Source organism: Stegodyphus dumicola, chromosome 7 (genome assembly GCF_044657685.1).
Source record: "Stegodyphus dumicola isolate Sdum_Otavi_A_Nest chromosome 7, ASM4465768v1".
In the NCBI taxonomy this organism is placed as follows: Eukaryota; Metazoa; Arthropoda; class Arachnida; order Araneae; family Eresidae; genus Stegodyphus; species Stegodyphus dumicola.
Window position 1 is genome coordinate 85788033 of NC_140774.1, and position 22375 is coordinate 85810407.

General features: G+C 31.7%; 1 protein-coding gene across 1 annotated transcript in view; it reads right to left on the minus strand.

Annotated features, from left to right (window-relative positions):
• LOC118192638 (WD repeat-containing protein 27-like) overlaps window positions 1–22375 on the minus strand; it is a 169448-nt gene that overhangs the window by 72330 nt on the left and 74743 nt on the right. Inside the window, exons 4-9 of the mRNA XM_085820553.1 lie at window positions 22065–22166; window positions 21721–21772; window positions 19078–19239; window positions 4144–4231; window positions 2890–2990; window positions 2723–2805 (exon numbers count right to left, since the gene is read on the minus strand). Coding sequence (XP_085676679.1) covers window positions 2723–2805; window positions 2890–2990; window positions 4144–4231; window positions 19078–19239; window positions 21721–21772; window positions 22065–22166 — 588 coding nt within the window. The remainder of the gene's footprint in view (window positions 1–2722; window positions 2806–2889; window positions 2991–4143; window positions 4232–19077; window positions 19240–21720; window positions 21773–22064; window positions 22167–22375) is intronic.

The window sequence follows — 22375 nt, forward strand, 5'->3', positions numbered from 1 at the left end:
ATTTAACGGCCACAACATTTAGCCGATAGCTTATTTAGCTGAAAAGCGTACATTCAGACAAAAACAAACAACAATGCTATAGTAAAATTCGTCCATATTTATCCGACAACGATTTAATCTTTCAGTCAATTACAAAATTGCTCGAATTCTCTGAAGTTCAACTTTCAAATCATTTTTTCATTAAAATTCATTATTCGATCCTGATCCCATCTCTGATTTTAATTCTTGGGAAATTTAATCAAATCATGTTAATGTGGTTTGATATATATGTATACGGATATATACTGAAAACGTATTGAAACTTCTCCTCGGGAGCATGAACTATATGTTCGAAAAGGAGAAGCAATCAAATTTTTGATAGCTAATCACAAATGGAAGTTTAAATCATAATTCTGAATTGGCATGTGCAAAAATTATCCAAAACACTTCTTCATGAGTAAATTGAATTTTATTGAACTCTTTTCCATTAACAAAATTTTTCTCCTTTTATAAGGTATTTCTTCCGCCTTCTTAGCGTGTCTTCGTGGTGTGGTTGTCTGCACGCTGGGCGCGTATTCCAGAGGTCCGTGATTCCATTCCCAGCGAAGGCGTTGCTCATTTTTCATCATTCCTGCTTCCAAAAAATACCTAATGTCTCTTCAGCGGCGCCCGAACTAAAAGGGTGATGAATGATGATTCTCCACACCCAGGATTTGGCGATTGGGTCCCCTAAAAACCCTATCACCAAATCCTGGGTGTTTCCCTTTAAAAGGGGAAATATATAAGGTATTTCTCCCGCCTTCATTGCATGCCTTCGTAGTGTGGTGGTCTGTACGCTGGGCGCGTATTCCAGAGGTCCGCGGTTCGATTCCGGGCGAAGGCATTGCTCATTTTTTATCTTGCCTGCTTCCAAAAATACCTAATGCCTCTACACTTTAATTGATGACATTAATTTTTCCAAACTTGCTCTTCTCAACGCTAGAATATTAATATCTTAGCTTGAAAATCCTAATATCTTATCTTTTTCATGTTTCATTAATACCTTCCTTCACTACGTTAGATTAGCTTTCGCTTTGCTCCATCTATTGCTTTCCATATAAAATCGCTTCGTTCCTCCCATTGCTGAAATTTTCTTTCCTATTACTGAAATGGAGGGACCTATGTCTGATCGCTCTCAAAATTAATTTCAAAATGCACGCCAACCTAAAGATGATTTTTTTTGTCTAATTTTAAAATATAAACTCTGCAAGACATAAATGTAATAATTTTCCATAAACCTTCTCCTTGTGTACGCCGGAAAAGCCTTTTACTGGATAAATACGGACAAAATTTTCTAGAACATTGTCGAATTCTTTTGTATAAATGTGTTGTAAGTTCAACTGTTGCAAAGTAAGTATATTGTAAGTTAAGCTTTTGTCTAAATGAAAATGTTGTCAGTTAACTGTCTGCTAAATGTCCTATCGGCTAACAGCTGTCGACTAAGCGTCTCAACGGCTAAATATCCGGAACCGATTATAATTAGGTAGATACAGTGCTATGACTGAAATAAAACTTTAGCATAATATACAAAGCGGTAAAATGCTTTTGCACCAATTAAAGAGGGAAAAAAAACCTAGGACTAAAATAATGCCTGTTATGATTAATGATAAGTTATTTCCAAGAGTATATGCGAAATCATAGCATAAATCACTACCCATAAATGGATAAGATTTTAAATAAATGTATATAGATGGAGGCATACACCTCTAAAACCTAGGACTAAAATAATGCCTGTTATGATTAATGATAAGTTATTTCCAAGAGTATATGCGAAATCATAGCATAAATCACTACCCATAAATGGATAAGATTTTAAATAAATGTATATAGATGGAGGCATACACCTAAAAGCAACAATTTAAAACCCAGCATATGACATGAAATAGTTCATATTAGAAGATACAATTCTCAAAATACCTAAGGAAAGTCACAACACCAATCTTATATATATACATAATATAGACTTTTCCCCATTTTTTTCCCTTTTGTTTTTCTATCCATAAAAGAGAGAAAAGGAAACTTGATGAATTATAAAATTCTAACTAAATAAATATTAATTAGTACAGAATTACCTTGCATTTTATGAAACTTTAAAAGTTTGAAAAATTGGTTGGTTGGCATATCAAATGGTGTGAAATTTTCAACTCAATCAAGGCAATGATTATATTTCAGAGTACACACAAACTTTTAAAAGTGCGTTTTCTCTTTTTATAAAATTCAGGTTCTCCTCACACTTTTCCTATGGAACTTTTATTCATCAAGAGTAAGTAAAGTATAATTTCTATAACACAAATAAATATCCAATACATTTTAAACAATGATACAAGACTTTATATTTAAATTCTGTGTTTTTTAATCATGTTTTCTTTGTTTTAAAAACAAGATGAGAGAAAATATTGTGTAATACTTTTTTTTTACATGCAATTTTCTCGGAAAAATACCTTTGAACAATAGGCTAGATTAAGATGACTTTTAATCTACAGCATTTTTAATCTTTACGTTGTTGCTGTATGTTTACAATTATTTTTGCATATTTGAAAAAGAAAAAACACAAAAATGTCATAAAATGAACATTCTGTTCTTTAATTAAATTATCTATATCCATAGAGAAAAATAACGAAGATATTCAATTAATGCAGAGTAAAATAATCTTATCAATGATTTGGAAATTAAATCAAAAAATACAAAACACTTCTTTACTTACAATATTTTTATCTTTATCGTAAGAAAGAGCAGCAGATCGTATTAAACCAATAGTACTTTCTTCTCCTTTATTTACAAAACTATCTAAAATTGTATGTTGAATGTCAATTAAATTACAGAAATTCTATATGATAAAACACAAGAGAAAATAAAGAACAATTCATTTACCATTAAAATTGATATAAAACGTGATAGTTTCATTGTTGATATTGAGGATAAACAAGCAGGTACTTGTGACAACTAGCAAATATACTATGTCAGGTAGAGACCTATAAATGGATAAATTTATTATTTTTTCTAGATTTTTAACAATAATTCATAGTCTTCCATGCAGTGAACAATTTAATTTATAGATTATTAAACATAAAAATCTATAAAAGTAATATTCTTTTTATTATTGATAATTATTTTATACATAAAAATAAGTTAAAAACAGCCCTCATTTGAAATATAAATTTACTTATAAATATAACTGTGTATGTGTTGAACTTCACAGAAACCAAAATTTTTAACTGTAGGCAGATTTTATGTGATTTTGTAGGAGTTGCCTTAGTTTGAATAACCAATTATTTTAATTTTGGCATGTTTTCTGAACATATTTCTCCTCACATTTCATCGCCAGGATGAAAATTAAGTTAAGTGAAGAAAGTATTTAAACAGGCGAAACGAGAAGGCAAGATAGAGCGTGATTTCGCTAGTGTAGCGCATGTTTGCTATTTTGTTCTCCAACTTTTAATCTTAGTTGCGGTTACGCATTCTGGCCATTTCTTAAGTCTATCGCCGGTGTAAGTTGTTGAGTCATCTTGTTAGCTGTAAGTAAATTGTATAGTTTAGTACTACTATTTGATATTTTTTAATTTATTGTTAAATCATCCTTAAAGTTCCTCACCGCAAGTAGTCGATGTTATTGTGAGTACGAAGTACGTGCATTTTTGTTAAAGATTTTGAGAATAAAAGGCTATTTACACCTTTTCTTCTGTGCTGTTATTCTTCACGCCTGTGCGAGATGTAGCCAGGCTTCCCACTAAGATCTCGACAATTGCATGATAGTGGGGGGGGGAATGAATGATCTTACAATTTAAGCCATTTTATCCTATCCAAAACACATAAAATTAGCACAACACTAAGATTTTATAATTGTTCTTATTGCTTAGGCTGTTTCTTATTGCTTCATGGCATCACGATTTATAAATATGCAATATGTATATAAAAGTGAATTATAATTAATATTAATTAAAAACACATGTTCTATTGTTTTAAGCATTTTAGTAAAATATTATGCAGCAGTGAAAGAAAAAATAATTTTTTTTTCCATTACTACATTTCCAATAAATTCACTTCTAAATTTTTTATGAGTTCCTATTTCATTAATGCATATATATTTGCTATTGGAATACAGAAATTAAGCGTTAAATAAATTACCATTTCTCTTTTTTCTCTGTATTCATGAAACTGTATAAATAAAGTGCATAAACAGGAAAACTATCGCTTCCAAAATCTTGATATGCAACTGAAAATAAATTAAGTTTAATAACATTACTACTTGAAATGCTATATGTTTAAACAAGAAAATTTTATTTTCTTACTTTTTTGTCAATACATTTTAGTTTAGTCTAACCAAAATTTAAAAAAAATATATCTTTAAGTATTTTTTAGTATTTTTTAGTATTTTAGAAAACACTATGATATTGACTGTACTAAAGAATGGTGAACTTGCATGTTTGCATTAGTTATTGAGAGCAAAATGACAATATGGCTATAAAACTCTATTTTGTTCAAAAAATCAAAATTTATAAAACTGGCTATCATAGTTATCAATTATTGTTTTTTATTACATATAAAATTATTAAATTCTAATTAATTTACCTGTGTTCTTGGCTACTAGAACTTCAGTAATGTCTAGCGACTATTCCCTGGTCTTCTTACAACTATAAAATATTAAGTCCAAAGAAGGGTTAAACTACCCTTTTATTCACTTAAAGAAATATTTCAGACGGCCCATCTTGGCCTTACATGAAAGCCTCCGCTTGGGATTAAGGTAGAAAATAAGGAATTAAACCAAATCTAATTAGCTAAACTTTAGCCGAAGCTGTACAAAAATAACTCAGGACAGGCTCGAAGGCAGAACGAGCTTTACTGAGAACTTCTAAGCTCTTCTACGGAAGTTACTGAACTTCCCATTAAATACTGATTCTACTTCATTTACATAAAACGCGATACTGAAATCTCATTCTGGCAGGGAGTTGTAGGTGGAAAAGAATTTAAAGGAAAATATTTCAGAATTAAATATAACTATTAGAAAATTAAAATAATACCTATAAAATAAACAAATAAATCTTTTTAACATAGGGAAAAAAACAAATAATTTTATTACAGTATTTATGCAATATTCATACAATTGTATTTATACTTAAATCTATATTTATTTTACTTATGCTGGAATGATAACAAAAGTTGTTGTGGATCTACGTCCTATTTAAAATTTCAACTCTCCAAATGTCAGAAAGCCTTACATAGAAAGTACGGTTAACCAAAACCACAGGTTAAATTTAAACTAGAAAACAGAGAGAATATTAATGTGAACGCTCAAGTACTTCTATTGCATATAATAGACTAGCCCCTTAAACATCACAGCTAAATATTACAATTTTCATATTATTTTTAATTCAAATGATGTGCATACAATGTATGCTTTTGTAAATAAAAATCACTTACGGTATTGCTCTCATACCACATTATTTAGATTATGCCAGAAAAGGAACTCAAATAAGTTTACAATATTCGAGGTACTAAAAAAAAAAAAAAAAAAAAAAAAATCTAAATCGAAAATTACACGAAACTGAAATTACTACTTGTTTCAAAAATATTAAAGAATGGATTAGCATAAATTATAATCACAAATACTTTTACATTTTTAAATGCATGAAAACATATATCAAAAGTGCATATTCACGCGTTTTATGGCAGACTTTATTACTTGCATTTGGAGATATTTATATCTATTCTAGCTGATGTAGATTCAAGAACTGCACATACAGATCAATTCTAACAAAGGCAGTTTCATATTAAGAATTTAATTCCTTTTAATAAATAAGATAATATTTTATATTCTTTCCATAATAATAAAACACTTAAAAAAAAATCTGAAATGTTTCAGATTTTAAATTACGTCCAAAGGGGCGTTTAACATTTTGTGTGTTACCTTTCTTTATTAAATATCATGTTCCTCGCACTTAAACCATAAGATCCAGTGCAACAGCAATATCGTAAAATAGTTTTAAAACGAGCATATCTTTAGAATTTCCGATACAGAGACTCACGCGCTGGAGATAAAAATGTTTTTTCTGCACAACGTTGCCATTGCTCGCTTTGAAATCCTTGAGTTTGTTAATCAAAAATTCGTCAAAGTTTTAAAAAATAGGAAATCGATCATAAAACAAATTTCAAATTTGGTCTTCCACATGCTCATATTCGTTGGAGGATTACGTTATTCAAAATTCGATGACTCTATGTACCGTTATTTTATGACAATGTGAGAAATATACATACATTTACGCAGATTTTCATTATTTAATTTCTTCAAATATAATGCAGGACTCTAACATTTTATGGCAACAGTTTGAAAAGTGAACCGACATTTATCCGTCCGACGGACGCAAAATGCCAAAACGAAACTAATAGTCCTTCGGGATTCAAATCCCTTTGGACTAATAAGAATAGAAATAAACGCAATCAGTTTTTGATTTTAGTTTCTAAAAGATAAAATATTTCATATGAGGAAAGAACACATCCGAAAACATTTCGGCAAAAACATCGCGGACAAAAGCGTTGCGACGAAAACAACGCGAGGCGAAAACGTCGGGATATAAACAAAACATCGTAAGAGAAAATAAAGCAAATAGAAAACATCATAGTACAAAATACAGTGGTGGAAAATAATGCGGTTCAAAATCTTATCACAGTAAAAAAAAAAAGTGCCTACAAATCATCGCACACATCCGTTTTTCAAGTTTTAAAAGCTGTAACTGCATATTCGCATAATGATTTGGAAGCGCAGGAAGGCAAGAAGGATATTTTTACTTCTATATTTTATATTTTTGAATGAACAAATAAATTTCTGTTGAAAAAGTGAGAAGGAAACTTAGATATTTAAAAACTGAAAATGAGCAGAAAATTAATGCAACTCTATAGTACTTAATTTTAAATTCACATAGTTGATTAACAAAGGTCATTAATAAATTAATCATTTTTACTTCCTTGTACGAAGTAAAAAGGAAGTATTGTAATCGCGAAAAGTTTCAGGCAGCATATTTCAACAAAAATATCCATTTTGACCGCTATCGAATGCAATTTAATGATGTTTTTGCTTGATATCTGTACATAAGGACGGAATAAAAGACTCTTTTCCTCCCCCCCCAAAAAAAATGTAAAACTTCTTTAAAATGAATTCTGAAGAGAATTTTTCGTGGCATCTGTACGAACGTACGTACGTACGTACGTATCTCGCATAACTCAAAAACGAGTAGCCTCAGAACGTTGAAATTTTGTATATAGGACTGCTATAACATGTAGATGTGCACCTCGTATTTTGGTTTCAATTGGCCGCGCCGAACGTATATAAATATATTTATAAATATATCCACTCTGTTACCCGGCTCAGTGATCTCAGTTTCTTTACTCTTATATGTTTGTAAATTGTACATTTTTTGCTTTAAAAATGATTGAATTATGTTGTTTATATCTTCCGGTTAAGAGTTTTATGCCTTTAGTAAATCTGTATGCAATATTTTTAAAATTATCAACAATTTTAAAATTGTTTAAGTGCCGCTAAGCCTAATTTGATGGCGGCCATTGATCTTGTTTACATTTGAAAGAGCTGAGTAGCGGATTTGTTGCCAATCTAGAGAAACTTAGCTTCGCAACAACAAAGATAACGCCTTCATTTATTATTTAAATCATGCTTAATCCTTTCTGGAATTTTTTCGAGGAAATAAGCGTTTAAGATTTACTTCGTAATTTTTAATACAGATATTTTGAGTTTTTACGTATTTTTGCCTTGTCGCGAAGTGAGAACTAAATTAATTGAATGAGAAATACCCAATCGTCTGTGAAAATCTGTTTCTTTTTTGTTTTGTTTGTTTAATTTCTTTTATATATCGTTTTAGCTTTATTACAGTATTTGAATAGATCATGTGGCAACGATTAGATAATTCTTTAAATGATATAAATTTTGTGCATTCTGAGTTATAATATGAACTAAAATGCTTTTCATCCCTACAAATAGATGGCGCCACACGACGTCTCTTTTGCTCAAAGTTTACTTATTCTACGGATAGCGGCACAGGAGCCTCCGTTGCTAATAATCTCCGAGTTCTAGCACAGCATGTGAACAAGTACTTCCATATTATTGGATACAACTTACTCGGTTCCTCAAGCATTTAAAAGTCAAGTATAATATATTGGTAAAGGCTGTTAATGGTCGATTGCCTCTTAGTAAGTGATAAGACACAGACATAGACATAGTTATAGTATGAACGTAATATAATACTGTTAAGTGAACCTATCGCCAGAGTGTCGCTATGGTAAACAAATAGAATGGATTTTAAAGAATGCATTTATTCTATTGTGGTTTATGCGCTGTCGGCGAAGTAGGTTTAATTCAATCCAATAAGTTTAAATGAAATGCAAGAAAAAATGCGTATAATTTAATATTCCAATACAAGGAGGTCATGTGGTGTACACATCAGATTTTCTAAAATGTCTTACCGATAATTTTTCGTGAAAAATACAGTCTAAAAATGTTTAGAAAAATGAAGATAAATAAGAGCATAAGGTTAACTCTGTAAAAATTACTCCGTTAATTATCAAATTATTTTCTTTCACGTTTGTTAATCTGATATTGTTTTAGTGAAAATTATATCTTGTTTTGTTTCCGTTTCTTCTTAAAAGTTCCGTTAACATTTTCATGTATAACGTGTAATGAATTATTTGGACGTCTATTTGATAGTTACGACGATTGTCAGTTACATAATATGTCGGTATGGGATTTGGATTTATTGGATTATGCCAAAACGCACTAGGGCTATGTTTTTAAGTGGAGGAATATCTTAGTAGAGTACTTTCTTAGAAACTGGCACATATTTACGTTATACTTTAGGAAAAATCTCATGCAACCAGCTCGTACACTTAATCGAAATACCAGTGCTCAGCGACTTAACCGCTCGGGGACTGGTGGCCAGTTCAGCGGGGAAGTATTAACGGAAACTAATTCGTTTTTATACATCAGTCATTGGATGACTCAAAAATAAAAGTATATTCAGAAAATTTAAACGCAATCTCTTTTTATTTATTTATTTATTATTTTAGAAATAATATGTAATTGCAGTGAACCTTCTCAAAAATACTGGTACCTCCCTAAGACTACTAGTCTTTTTGAGAACAGAAATAAACATAAGTTTTAATTATTATGGAAGATAGCACATCTACGCAACTTTAAAGAGATGTGGTGAAATCCAGAGTGATCGATTTGAAGAGAATTCTTTACATTTAGACATTTCTTATAAGCACTTTAAAAGTATTATTTAAATTTGTGGATAAATTTTATTCGAAAATGTTTTAGTCATTGATTGAATTTTTATAACATACAGTGAGGCAGCTTCCTAAGACGAACAGCTCTGTAAGTGACCAGTATAGGTATGAAACTTTGGTATCAAATCTCATCCTTCTAAGATGACCACCTTCATAGAAGGGTAAATCATTTCGAACTGTAAATGGTCGTCTTTCCCATTTAGGTATATTTAATTCCTTTAGTAATTATTTAATTTCTTTATTCCTTTATATGAAAAAAATTGAATTATTTCTTGTTCTTTCTTAACACATATGCAATCATTTCACACCAATGTTCCCTGGAAGTGACCAGTAGTTGGTTTAGCATGAAAGATTATTATAGATGTTATTAGGCAGGTATTTTATCAGGCAGGTTATTAGGCAGGTTTTTATCATACGTAAATAGAGGAGTTTCGCCTTCTTGATCGGATACAGTGGCTTTCTCATCATCGAATTATGACTTCCTTTATTTATGGTCACTTTATTATGTGACAAGTATAAAAAAACTACATTCATGTAGATTCTTTAAATATAATACAGGGCGATAATATTTGGTGGCAACAATATGAAAAGTGATTTGGACATTTAAAGTGATTCGGCGCAAAATGCCGCTTTGAGATTAACTTTTTGGTTTACATCCATTTAGACTAATAATATTATACGATTAGATTTAAGTATTATAAGAACATGTTAGATGAAATAGCATTCTTTCCTCATTAGGCCGAATTCTCGATTATCTGAGTGGAAAATAAGAGTTTTGTAAATTATTTTTTTCATTGCTCCTCAAAATTATTAAATAATTTTTCAGAAGAAACTCACATATTTGATGCACTGAGTAGTAACCTGAAATTTAGTTAAAAGATTATCATTCTTGGCTGGAAAAACTGAATCCTGAAACTGTAATAAGGTTTCTTTAGATGAAGGAAACAACGTCGGGCTTCTTTGAAATTACTTGTGTTGCTGAATATTTGCAAATATAAATGAAAAAATCACAGAAGTGTGGATAAAGAGGGAAAAGGAAAAATAAGTGTATAGGTTTACTTCAGACGAAGACTGGTGATCTGACGAAGACTAGACTCAGAACGACTTGCAGAGGCGTTGCATTCAACAAGGAAAATGAAATAGAAACGATGGTCACTATGAGGTTCTGGAATGTGCAGAGAAGTTGTTAAACTGTATAGATGATTAAATTAGTTTCAAATGTAATGGTATCATAAGTTTGTTGAGTGGTCTTATAACTAGTGCTTGTTCAGTGCTCCATATAGTATGAAAGAATATCAACACTGTGTCTAGAAAATGAGAGAAAGAACGCGTTAGAACATTTTGCAGAAGAAAAGTTTGCATAAATTGCAAATAAAATTTGCAATTTTCATAAATTTTATAGCTATTTTAATTAAATCCTGCTTTGAAGAGAACATGGTATGCTTTGTGAAATATTTTGATTAAAAATTTCTTCTTTATACGGTACTCATACGTCAGTTACGATTTCAAAAAACTATTTTCTAAATCGTGCATGCCTGTGCATTAATCAGCAAACACACTGTAAATTAATTTAGAAATCCAACAACAAAAATCAGCGTTATATTTTCAAATTTTCACAGGACTAGTTTCGATGGTTTTACCGAACCATCATCCTCAGCTGCAAAAGCGCGGGGGGGGGAATCTTGTTTGACTTTTAAATTAATATTTGTTCGGCGTGACATTGTAAATATTAGAGGTGATGCCTGGATTCAGCATAAAATGTTTGCTTGTATAACTTATGTGATTTTATTGGAACAAAATTAAAAAGTTATGTTACTTATTATTCGTATTGATAATGTTTGGAAAAAAAAAGCGAGAAAGAAAAAGAAATATATTAATTAAATCGATCTATTTAATACAATTAATTCATGAAATTATATATTAATTTAATCAATCTATATGCATGAATACATATATGCAAAAGAGGCAGATAGCTTTATCAAGATACAAACAAACGGTGATGCAAATATGTTTGGTAAACACTAATAGAAATTTTTCTGGATTCTGTTTTTAAGCATGTGAGCTGTAAAACATATAAATACAATTAAGTTAAGGAATGCGATTTCTTTTTGTCCAAATGCTAAGTATATGGAGCATCCTCTGTAATGATCGAAATTTTCAGCTGTCTTTCATTAACCAAAATAGCTTCAGCTCACCAGACGGACAGAACCTCCGAGTGGAATCCTCTGAGTTCAGCTATTGAATACAGTTCTGACCTTCAGGATGTTCTCCAGCGGGCACGTATGTTGTAAAAAGATCGTTTTGTAGCATCTTACCTAGCAATTTTTTCATGATTCCGCAGAATAGAGGATATTCTTTTGAAAAATTATACATTTTAAGATATGGGATAATCAATTAAGATGGAGCACGTATACAGTCCGAAAAAGATTTTGAAACTTTTCATGTGGCAAAGACGAATGTGTGTAATCAATTTAGTGGATTAAATGATAATGATGCTTGTGATGAAAATAATATGGATATACAGGGTGAGCTAGATGTTATTGAAATTGTGCCCCCAAAATCAAACCGATTTTGGCTAAACCAGTTATGAAATTTTCTGATTTTCTCAGACAACTTAAAAATGACCCTATGCTTGAGTTTGCTCTCAAAATTAATGGCGAGTTCTTGAAAGTTTTTCCTTAAACTGAAACCGACCATAGGCAAATTACAAGATACCTCGAGGACAATCAAATTGATCATTACTTAATTGTAAACAAACTGGAACGTTCTATCAAGGTAGTCCGCAGGGGGCTCCCTATTGATTATCCGAAGGACAAAATACATGATGAACTTATAAATCTTGGTTATAAGGTGAGGAAAATATCGCAAATGTACAGGTTTAAATCAAAGGCTCTCATGCCTTTATTTCAAGTTCACCTAGAAAACGTACTTGGTGTAGATGAAATTCATAACCTATCTTACTTTATGTGTTTCTATGTTAATGTTACTGCCTATAATGCAACTAGAAATGTTGTGCAGTGTCACAACCGCCAACACTTCCATCATTCATCAGATAACTGCAAATTAAAGCCCTGTTGCGTTAAGTGCACGAGGCCACATAAAACTGAAAATTGTAAAGCAAAATGACTAGAAAAAGTTATGTGTTGCAACTGTAATCAATCAGGGCATACCGCGAACTATCATGTTGTCCTAAATTCCCATCTATTAGAACTTTAAAAAATGTTCAAGAAAAATCCAATGTGTCCAAACCTACTGTTGATGAAAGTATTGCTAATAAATCTGCTAATGTAACTCCAGGTGTAACCTACACTAGCGTAGCAAAGGGCAAAACTGATTCTCGTGATAAACTGTCTGAACGCATTAACAATGATAATATTAAAAAGCGTTCTACAGATGTAGGTCCAAATGAATTTATAGACATATTTAAGTTTGTAAAGAATTAGTAGATATATTTTAAGGTTTCTCTTTTACCAGCGTCCCCCGTAAATTAACAGGGGAAAAAAAAAAAAAAATGCCTGAACTGCAAGCTGCAAAACCTGCTATTGATAAGATGTTTATTTTATTTGCCATATTCGAGGATTTTTTAGTTCTAAAAATTAATGTATAATCCTTCCACCTTCTGTAACCTATCACTTAATGAGTTATACTCTACATGATACTCTACATGATTATGATATATTAAACAAATTATGCAAATTAATTACATATTATGCAAAATGTAATCTTACAAGAGTGTACCAAGTGTAATGCTTTGCTACTTAGTGATCTGCATCCTTTTATGTGGTGTGCCTACTTTAAGTATGTAAAATGCAGTCTCCAATTTCTTCAAACGCGCACCAAGGGATTCAAACTTAAATGCCTGTTGCTTCTTTATGTATTACTAAATGTCTTTTAACAGGTTCATACCAGCTCTTTAGCCTCTCTTTTCAGCTCTTGCAGATGGCATTTCAGGTCTTTGACTGTTGATATTTGTACGCTTTAGCTATGGTTAATGTATCATTTAATCTCATTCTTATCCATGAATTAATTCTACTTCAATACGCCTAAAAATGTGTTAAAATATATATAGATAGATAAATATAGTGTAAATATGTATATACTTTAATAATTTATGGTTGGTTATTTTCCTTATATAATTCGAAAATTACTTATGTTGTTTGATGAGGGGTAGGATCTCTGACACAGGCACCCCTGGTGGTACACCACCGCTTAACCGCATTCCTCTTATATTGAAGAGTCCATCAATCCCAGTGGGTTTGCGCTTAGAACAAAAGTACTCTACTCCATATGTGAAACGTCAGTGGACTCGGCAGGAATGCGTTGAAAAGGTATATATGCGATACCAGTATCAGTCTTTATTTTTTCAAGGAATACTTTTCGAAGTATGACTTTTAACTTTGTTTTTATGAAGTTTCACACTTTGAAAGTCATTGGGATAAAAAAATGGGATTTCTTCTGTAAATCTCAGACGTAAAACATTCTGTTCGTAGTAATGTTCAGTTCATCTAAATATTTTTCCCCACTTTTCTTATTTTTAATTACGGTAAGAGAATTCTGCCACAATCATAAATTCCTTATTGATACATTCTTTGCATTTACGGAAGTAGGTTTGTAAATATTTTCCCTTTATTTTCGGTAATGAATAGATCTTTTTTATCGCAGTCATTTCAGTAAACCCATGTTTCATAATCATTCATAATGTATTTCCATTTATCTCCTGCTGAACAATTTTCATACAGGGTTCTACAATTTGTTCCTCGTTGAGCCACGTACTTCGGCAAAAGCTGGTGAACATTATGTTTCTGAGCTTTTATAAGTTGTAAATTTTGGTTTGTTACTTTATTTATTGGTTCAATAGATGTATTTAAAGACTCTGATTTCTGCGTCAATAGATTTTCTCGCGTTACCAAAGATTAAACTTTAGAAAAGTATGTACCAAGAGCCTAGAAAGTGAGAGCTTAGAAAGAGTATGTACCATTTTTAGATATTCATTTGGAGCCTTCTTTCAGTCTTTCCTTTACCGATTAATAACGATGCTTATTTTACACTTAAAAAATTTGAATACCATGCATTTCAGAACAGTTGCGAATTATGGAATCGGAATATTTCTCTTCGGAAAGCTAAAAAATATACCCTAAAAAATTTGAATACCATGTATTTCAGAACAGTTTTGAATTATGGAATCAGAATATTTCTCTTCCGAAAGCGTAAAAATATACCCTCAAAAATTTAACTAACGAATTGCTTTTCAATGTCTGATATTTTTTAAGTGGAACTCCATATTTTAATATAAATTTATTTAAAAATTAACCTGCAACATTTTTAGAGGAAACGTTTTCGAGAGGAATTATTTCTACACACTTTGAGAAATATCCGCAATTACAAGCAAATGCTTATTTTTTCACTTATGGCTAGGGACCTAATAGATCAATTCCTGTTAATTCATTAGGGAATGTAGCTTTTATACTACTTAGATAGCCGGGCCTATAGTTGGCCGGACTATAGATAGCCACCGAGTTACAATTAATATTGTTCAATAACTGGCAAATGCTACAGGATTTGGCAAGTTTTCAGCCTAATTTTACTTATTTGTTGCAAGATTGCATCTACGTACATAAGAAACTTTATTTTTTCCCAAATTCAATCAACTAAGAAATTTTTTTTTTCCTGTTTACGTAAAAAACTCATTCGGTGTAGAATGTAAACAAACGCTGCTGTAACGTTTGAGCTAAAACCTCACCTCCTCAAATGCTTGAAATTGACAAAACTTTATTGATTCATTAATACTTATCTACTAATTTGCAACTAACTTCATGTTTTGCAAATTCGCAATATTTTTAATAATCTGGAACTGCCATTAAATTCCCTATTCATCATCATTTGCTATCATCTACCTCACCCTTCATCGACCACCAAATATCCTGGGATGCCAGCCTCTAATGTTTATTGCCTATTTTTGAAGGCGCTCTGCTCACTACAAATGCTCAACCAAAATTAATACAAGTGAACAGCCATAAGGCTAGGTACTTGTTTCTAATGAAATAATTCGATTGGCATATTCTGTTAAATTTTTGTGGCTGTGGAAAATAAACAGCTTTCCTTATTCTCTGGAGTATTTTTCTTATTCTGAGATGGTCTGAAATTGGCACATTATGCAATTCCTGCAAAATACTTAATCTTAAATTCGCTGCGACAGCCGTTCTTAATTCATTATTATGATTTGTTACTTTGGAGTAAAACAAAATATTATTATTATTGTAACTAACAAAAGACTATTAAATTTTTTAGTGGCTCTATTTATTATACGAGCAAAGTCTTTGATAAAAGCCCTATAATAGGAGCACAAACCCCAAAACGAGGCAACTTTTTTGCTGTATTAGGTGGCGGATAATTTTTTATCGCTACTATTTTAGAATCTTCTATTTCAATTCCCCTTTGAAATATCTTATAGCTCAGGTAACGAAGTTCTTCGTGTAAATCCCGAATATGTCCATGAATTGTCTCGCTAGTAACTATTACATCGCCTAAGTAAATAAACGTAGATTTACTGAAGGCAGGTCTTACCAGCAGCTCTTTGAAACGCGCAGGGTACTACGCATAAGCTGAACGGCATTCTACACTTTATAACAAAAAAATCGACGCATAAAGAAGGAGTTGTCCGATAGAGACAAAAACTGGTGGATCTCAGTAAGGTGTTGACCCACCTCCTAGCTTGGATGCAAGCTGCCACACGGCGTGGCATAGACTGACAAAGCTCCTGGATGGTCTCTTGCGGTATTTCTTGCAAAATTTGCTCCAACTGTAGGGATAGGTCATCAACATTCCCTGGTAGATGCAGTCGCCTTCCCATCATATCCCAGACATGCTCGATGGGAGAGAGATCTGGCGACCTGACTGGCCAAGTAAGTGTTTGAAAAGCCGTAAGACAGTTCATAACAACACATGTTGTATGTGGTCCGGCATTATCTTGCTGAAAAATAAGGACAGGGTACTCCAAAAGGAACGGTAGCAAAACAGGTCTCAGAATGTCGTCGACGTACCGCTGTGCTGTAGCTTTGGTTCTAATGACGACCAAAGGGGTTCGGCTATCAAGGGAAATGGCACCTCAGACCATAACGCCTGATTGAGTGCCTGTGTGGCATGCAATAGTGAAAGTAGGATCGGCACGCTGCTCTGGGCGTCTCCAGACACGTCTTCGTCTTCGATGATCGTCACAACACAGTTGGAAATGGAATTCGTCGCTAAAGACTATACGTCCCTAGTCAGTCTCATTCCAACCTGATCAAGCCAAGCACCATTGTAATTTGGCTCGACAGTGTGCAGGCGTGAGTGGCGTAACGGTCGGTATGAGCCTAGATTTCGCTCTAGCAGCCGTCTGTGAATGGTCATGGTGAACACTCGTGTGCGAGTCGCACGTCTGATGAAACAGGCGCACGTCTGATGAAACAGGCGATGAAACAGGCGCTGTGACAGCTAATCTGACAATTACTCTGTCCTCCCGATCTTTTCTGGCCCTAGGTCGACTGATCATGATGCTAAAATTTGCCATTGTCATCCCATTTTTGCCAGCATCTTCTAATCGCCACATTGCATGGACTCATATGACGAGCGATTCTCCGATTTGCCCAACCTGCCTCTTTCAATCCAGTGATACGAGATCTTTCAAACTCTGACAATTGCTTGTAATGAGCTCGAATCCTGCGGCGAGGCATTTTTTTCAGTTACTGAAAGGTATCCTAAATCGCAATGAAACAGAAATTTTTAACCAACAGTTTAAGAACAGCTCCTTATATACATCTGCTGGATGCGCGGTTCCGATGTGCTGGTGATCGCACTATTCATTCACTAGACACCAAACTTTAACCATTTGCATATTTAGTCCAAAGATGCGAAATTTCAAAGCAATCGGATGATTCCTTCTTGGTTAATCGATTTTTTATTTTTCTGTTTTTTTTTTTTTTTTTTTTTTTTTTTTTTTTGTTGTTGTTGTTACAGAGTGTAAGAAAAGCTTGAACTCCCGATTTGGTAATAAACGTAGGTTTGGGAAGATTCTCTGGTTTCACACATATCTGAAAATATCCAAAAGTTAAGTATTTAGTTTTATTTCATTAATATAAGAACTACTTTTCAAAGTTATGGTATTTACTAACATTTTCTACACTTTTCTAGTTTAATTTATAAAATACATTAAAATTAAATAATTTTATATGCATTTTTCGAGTTTTGGAATGGGAGGGATGCTCGTCTAACCATGGTGAAAGGGGAGAAAGGACCAAAAAAGGTTGAGAATCCTTGCTTTATAGCATTTTAAGTTTTTCCTAAAAAAAAAATGCTTTACCCTAAAATCTACTTTGCGCTTCCTTTGTCCAATAATACATGTGCTAGTACAGCGTTTAACAGAATTTGAATCATTAGGAGAAACAATTTTTTAATCAACATAATTATTATTTCAACTGAATATGTGAGAAATTTTTCCCTCTCCGGGCTGACTGTGCCCTCTGTATTTTAGTACTCATGATTAGTTTAAATCCTTAGTATCTTCACTTAATTTCCTCGTTTGCGATTTATTTTGGCGATCGGCATTTGAAAATCTCTGTGAAAGTTTCTTCCGTTTATCAAAACGTCTACTGCTGCAAGACCTAGGCTTCCTTCTTCTACAGAAATATCCGCTCGACCTCTGCTCATATCCCGCTGTGCGTATACCCGTTGATACTCGCCTACTTTGGAATTTCATTCTCTAGCTCAAATAACTGGCTGAGCGATCTTTCACCACTGGGAATAGGCGGTTTTAAATACGTCATACTTGTAATTCTTATTAACTGATTCACCCAACAAAAATTTACGATGTCTTTGAACCAGCTGAATACCTGTCCTCGAAGCGCGGCGGTACCTATGGTGGCATTCAGTAATTCTGCTACCAGGAAAAGTAGAAAGTGCGTCTCTAAATGTTCCTAAAATGTCACTGTTGAATTCTACCATTAAACATAATGATTGGTTTCATCCAAGCTCACAGTGTCTAGGATGAAACCGAAGCCTTCTATTAGATTTCCTAGTGTCAATGGAGCCTGAATTCTTAGGGGTGAGGATGGCAAGGTGGGCTTTGTCTTGTGACATGATCCGTAATTTGTTGGATTGTCACTCTGATCTGGTAATGCACGCGATGCCAGAAACACGCTTTGCCTTTAAATACAAAAACTTCAGTTTAAACAGCAGCTAGTCATTTGCATTCTGGTGAGGAATACGGAACGGAGAAGTTATAGTAAAGGCTGAAATTATAAATAATTGATTAATTAACATAAAATTCTCCAAACAAAAATTTTTTAGCATTGCAAAATATATACGAAAAAATGTAAAATAATGGTTGATTTTTCTTTTTGAGTTATTTAAATCATACAAAGAAATAATGAAACTGTCTATGAATCATGTTCAAAGGAAGTTATTAGAATAACAGTTAATTTAACCGTAATTCGTAAATATAAAGCTAGGCTTATTTAGTTAAAGAAATTACATTAATCATCATGTCAGAATGTTTGAGAAAGAGGTATTGTTTAAAAACTATTAAATTCCAGATTTGCAAATTAAAGGTATTAAAAATATTGGATTTATATTTTATATAATTCTTAGCACAGTTATCATGCCTTACATACTATACATTAAAACAATAATGTAGTAAACATAAATAGGATTATGAATCAGATTTGAAGAAGGAGAAAAGAAACGTTATTTTGAGAGATAATTAATTGAAAGTTCAGACTAACATAAAATTACCATCATCTGGGTAATCTGGTTTCAAAAACTGCACTAGTAGTCTCCATATCTGAATATTTCTTATCAAAATACTTTGTTCATCATAAACTTTTAAATATCCATGTGTTGTCCCTATAACTATGCAGCTGCTATTTTTATGAATGCTCAAAACAGTAGGAAAACCTATAAGATTAAATAAATGAGTATCAATAATTTTAAAAATGCATCACTCTGAAAATACTGTAGTAAATGTCAATATAAATCACTCAATCATTATTTTTTTCTTTCCTGTAAGACACACACTTCTTAAAGCCTGAAAATAAACATATTTCGGAGAATTTAGAGATCAGCATACTTATCTGCCATCTATGATTCTGAACTTTTGCACTTTACAGATTTAGTTAAACTAAGTTTGGCAACTTATAGTTTTAAATCTTATTAAAAAATTAATCCTCAGTCCATAATGTTGCTTTTACTTAAAACTATCCATATTGTATACTTTAGGAGCTATTGAATAAAAATTTATCAATAAATAATGATATTCTTTCAACTATATTGATATAATTTCTTCTTTAAGGATAATAAGTCATTCTTTGATAAGGTAGATTAAAACGCGATTTTCTGAAGCTCAGAATTCACCTCACCTAAAATTTTGGTGGCCCCTTATCTTAAAATAGATGGTGCAATTATTACTTTTTAAAAAATTATTCGGGGCACCTAGAAATGCAAGACAACTACACTTGTGATTTACATTACAACATAAATTTACCTCTGAACATATGCATACAAGTATTTGTGGGTTATTTTTTATTCTCACTGAATGGCATAAAGACAGACTTTTCTTCCCCGGCATATTTTCTCTCATGTGACACTTCAAGAACTTTGTATATTCATTATTAAAGGGTCAACACCATAGAAATAACATATCCAATAAAAAAACACTTAAATGCTTTTTACAATATTACAACTTTTAGCTGCTATTAGTGTATTAGAAGACTACGTTATTGACCGAACAGCGATTTTAGAATCTCATTGCATTTCATTAATAGTATTTTAATCAAATATTACTTATAGACATTATTAATCATTTTAAAATTTAATTACTTATGTAACCAATCCTTTAATATAAACTCTGCTGTTGATATAAACTATGGTGGATTCACTCTAGCAACGAGGGTGCCGTCTGGTGAGTAGCCAGAGAAAGACTTCAGTAAAGGCCAAGTGATGAACCTGTTAGGTTGTATCAGACCCATGCTATAATTCTTAAAATGTGCATAATTCGTAAATATAAAATATGTATATTACTTATAATTTCCTGTATAATTCTTAAAATTATATGTTATATCCGTGTGTAAACTTAACAATTGTAATAAATTATTGTTAAACTGTACAGGAGTCTTTTATGACCCCATTCAACACGACTCCCTATACTTATAAGAATGTAATTTTCTTCTACTATATTTCATGACCAAAATATTTTCATAAAAATTTTCAAATGTTCAAGTATTAAAAGTCTGTAAGATTTCGTTCGATGGCACATTCTTTCCTTATATTATACGAGCACATTGAGCAATGAGATACTTGCTTCTTATTGTCATACTAACTGAAATACTATAACTCTAGAAATGTCTTTTTTATCATGTACTCAAAACAATTTTTAAGCTCCAAAGATCTCTTACAAAAAATGTTTAACTTAAGTTCTGCATACTTTTGCATAATTAGTCAATATAAAAATACGTCCTAAGTAGATTTATGAAATATCAGATGAGGAAAACTAGTCTAAGTAAAAATTATCATAACTTATGCTATAGCTATTTTCCAAATCCCACGAAATCGATTAAATCATTTAGCATGGTTTTAATGCCTAACTGAGTATTAATATTATAATTCAGTATCTGATTCTAAAAGAAACTGAAAATCCAAACTGCAGTTTTATTTAAGACTTTGAATAAGATAGCATTTCAAAGTCAGTACATTCTGGTTATCTGCATCCCCATGAAAAGTTGCCAGCTTAATGACAACTTCATACATTGTTGAAAAACTTTAGTTTGGCAACTTTACAGCTCATAAGTACTGTTTGATTCATAAATAATTATAAAGAGAGGCATTTCATTAGAAACTTGAAGGAGCAAAAATGCAAGAAAAAACGGAAATACATACAGCCAGTATCTCTACTTTTACAGCAGGCAGGGAAAACATTGATCAGTGAAATGATGGCAAAACATAAAGTGAATAAATCCACATGTACTCAAACATATATGCAGTATATGCATTTGAATATTGCTGGTGTTAGCTATTTTTGCATGCATACTAAAAAATGTGCCATAAACAAGGCAGTACCAACAAACATTGAAACCAGAGATGCAACTAACCAGAAAATATCATAAAGCCCCTTCCTCCCTTTTTTTTAATAACAAAATATAGAAATTGAAATAAAAATGTCAGTAATGGTTAGGACCAAAGTAATTCATTTCATAGGTTAATCTTCCAAACATGAAGTTTTTATAAAAATTCTTCTAAATTTGAAATTTTCCGTGCATGAAAGTATGCAAAACATATTAAAAAGAAATACAAATTAATATATAATTAAAATATTAAATTTTATATAAAGGAAAAAATGAGAAACATTCACAGAAAAAGAAATAAAAATTATGAGAAGAATACCAGGAGAAATATATTTTTCTGTTAGAATTTCTTGACTTGACAAATCATAAATCTGAAAAACAGGTATTATTTAGAATAATAATTTATAATTCTAGACATAATGCTATTACATTATCAAAAGAATAAACCAGATAAAAAATTTTATATAAAATATACCTTAAAACTCGAATATTTTCCAAATGTATACTAATGAGGATATTATTTCACAGAACAGTTCCAATAAACAATATCAGTGTAATCAGCATTTAATATGGAATGCTTTGTAATTAAAATTAAACCGCCCCCGAAAATATCTTTAATTCGAAGCACATGCTTTTTACAGTATTAAAAATTCTTAATTTTACCTTTAAAATATTTTCATCTACTCCATACATTTTTTTATTCTCTGCTTCGAAGATGAACACGTTGAAGTTGATATCTTTAAGACAAATGCACCAGGTATTTTCCTGAGAGAAAAAATATTAATTAAAATTATACAATAATAATGTTTTTGAACCACAAACTGGCTAAAATAGAGTCTTTTATTAATAATGAATTTAAAATGAAAAAAATCTGATGTGTACACCACATGACTTCCTCGTACAGAATATTAAATTATACGCATTTTTCTTGCATTTCATTTGAACTTATTGGATTAAATTAAATCTACTTCGTC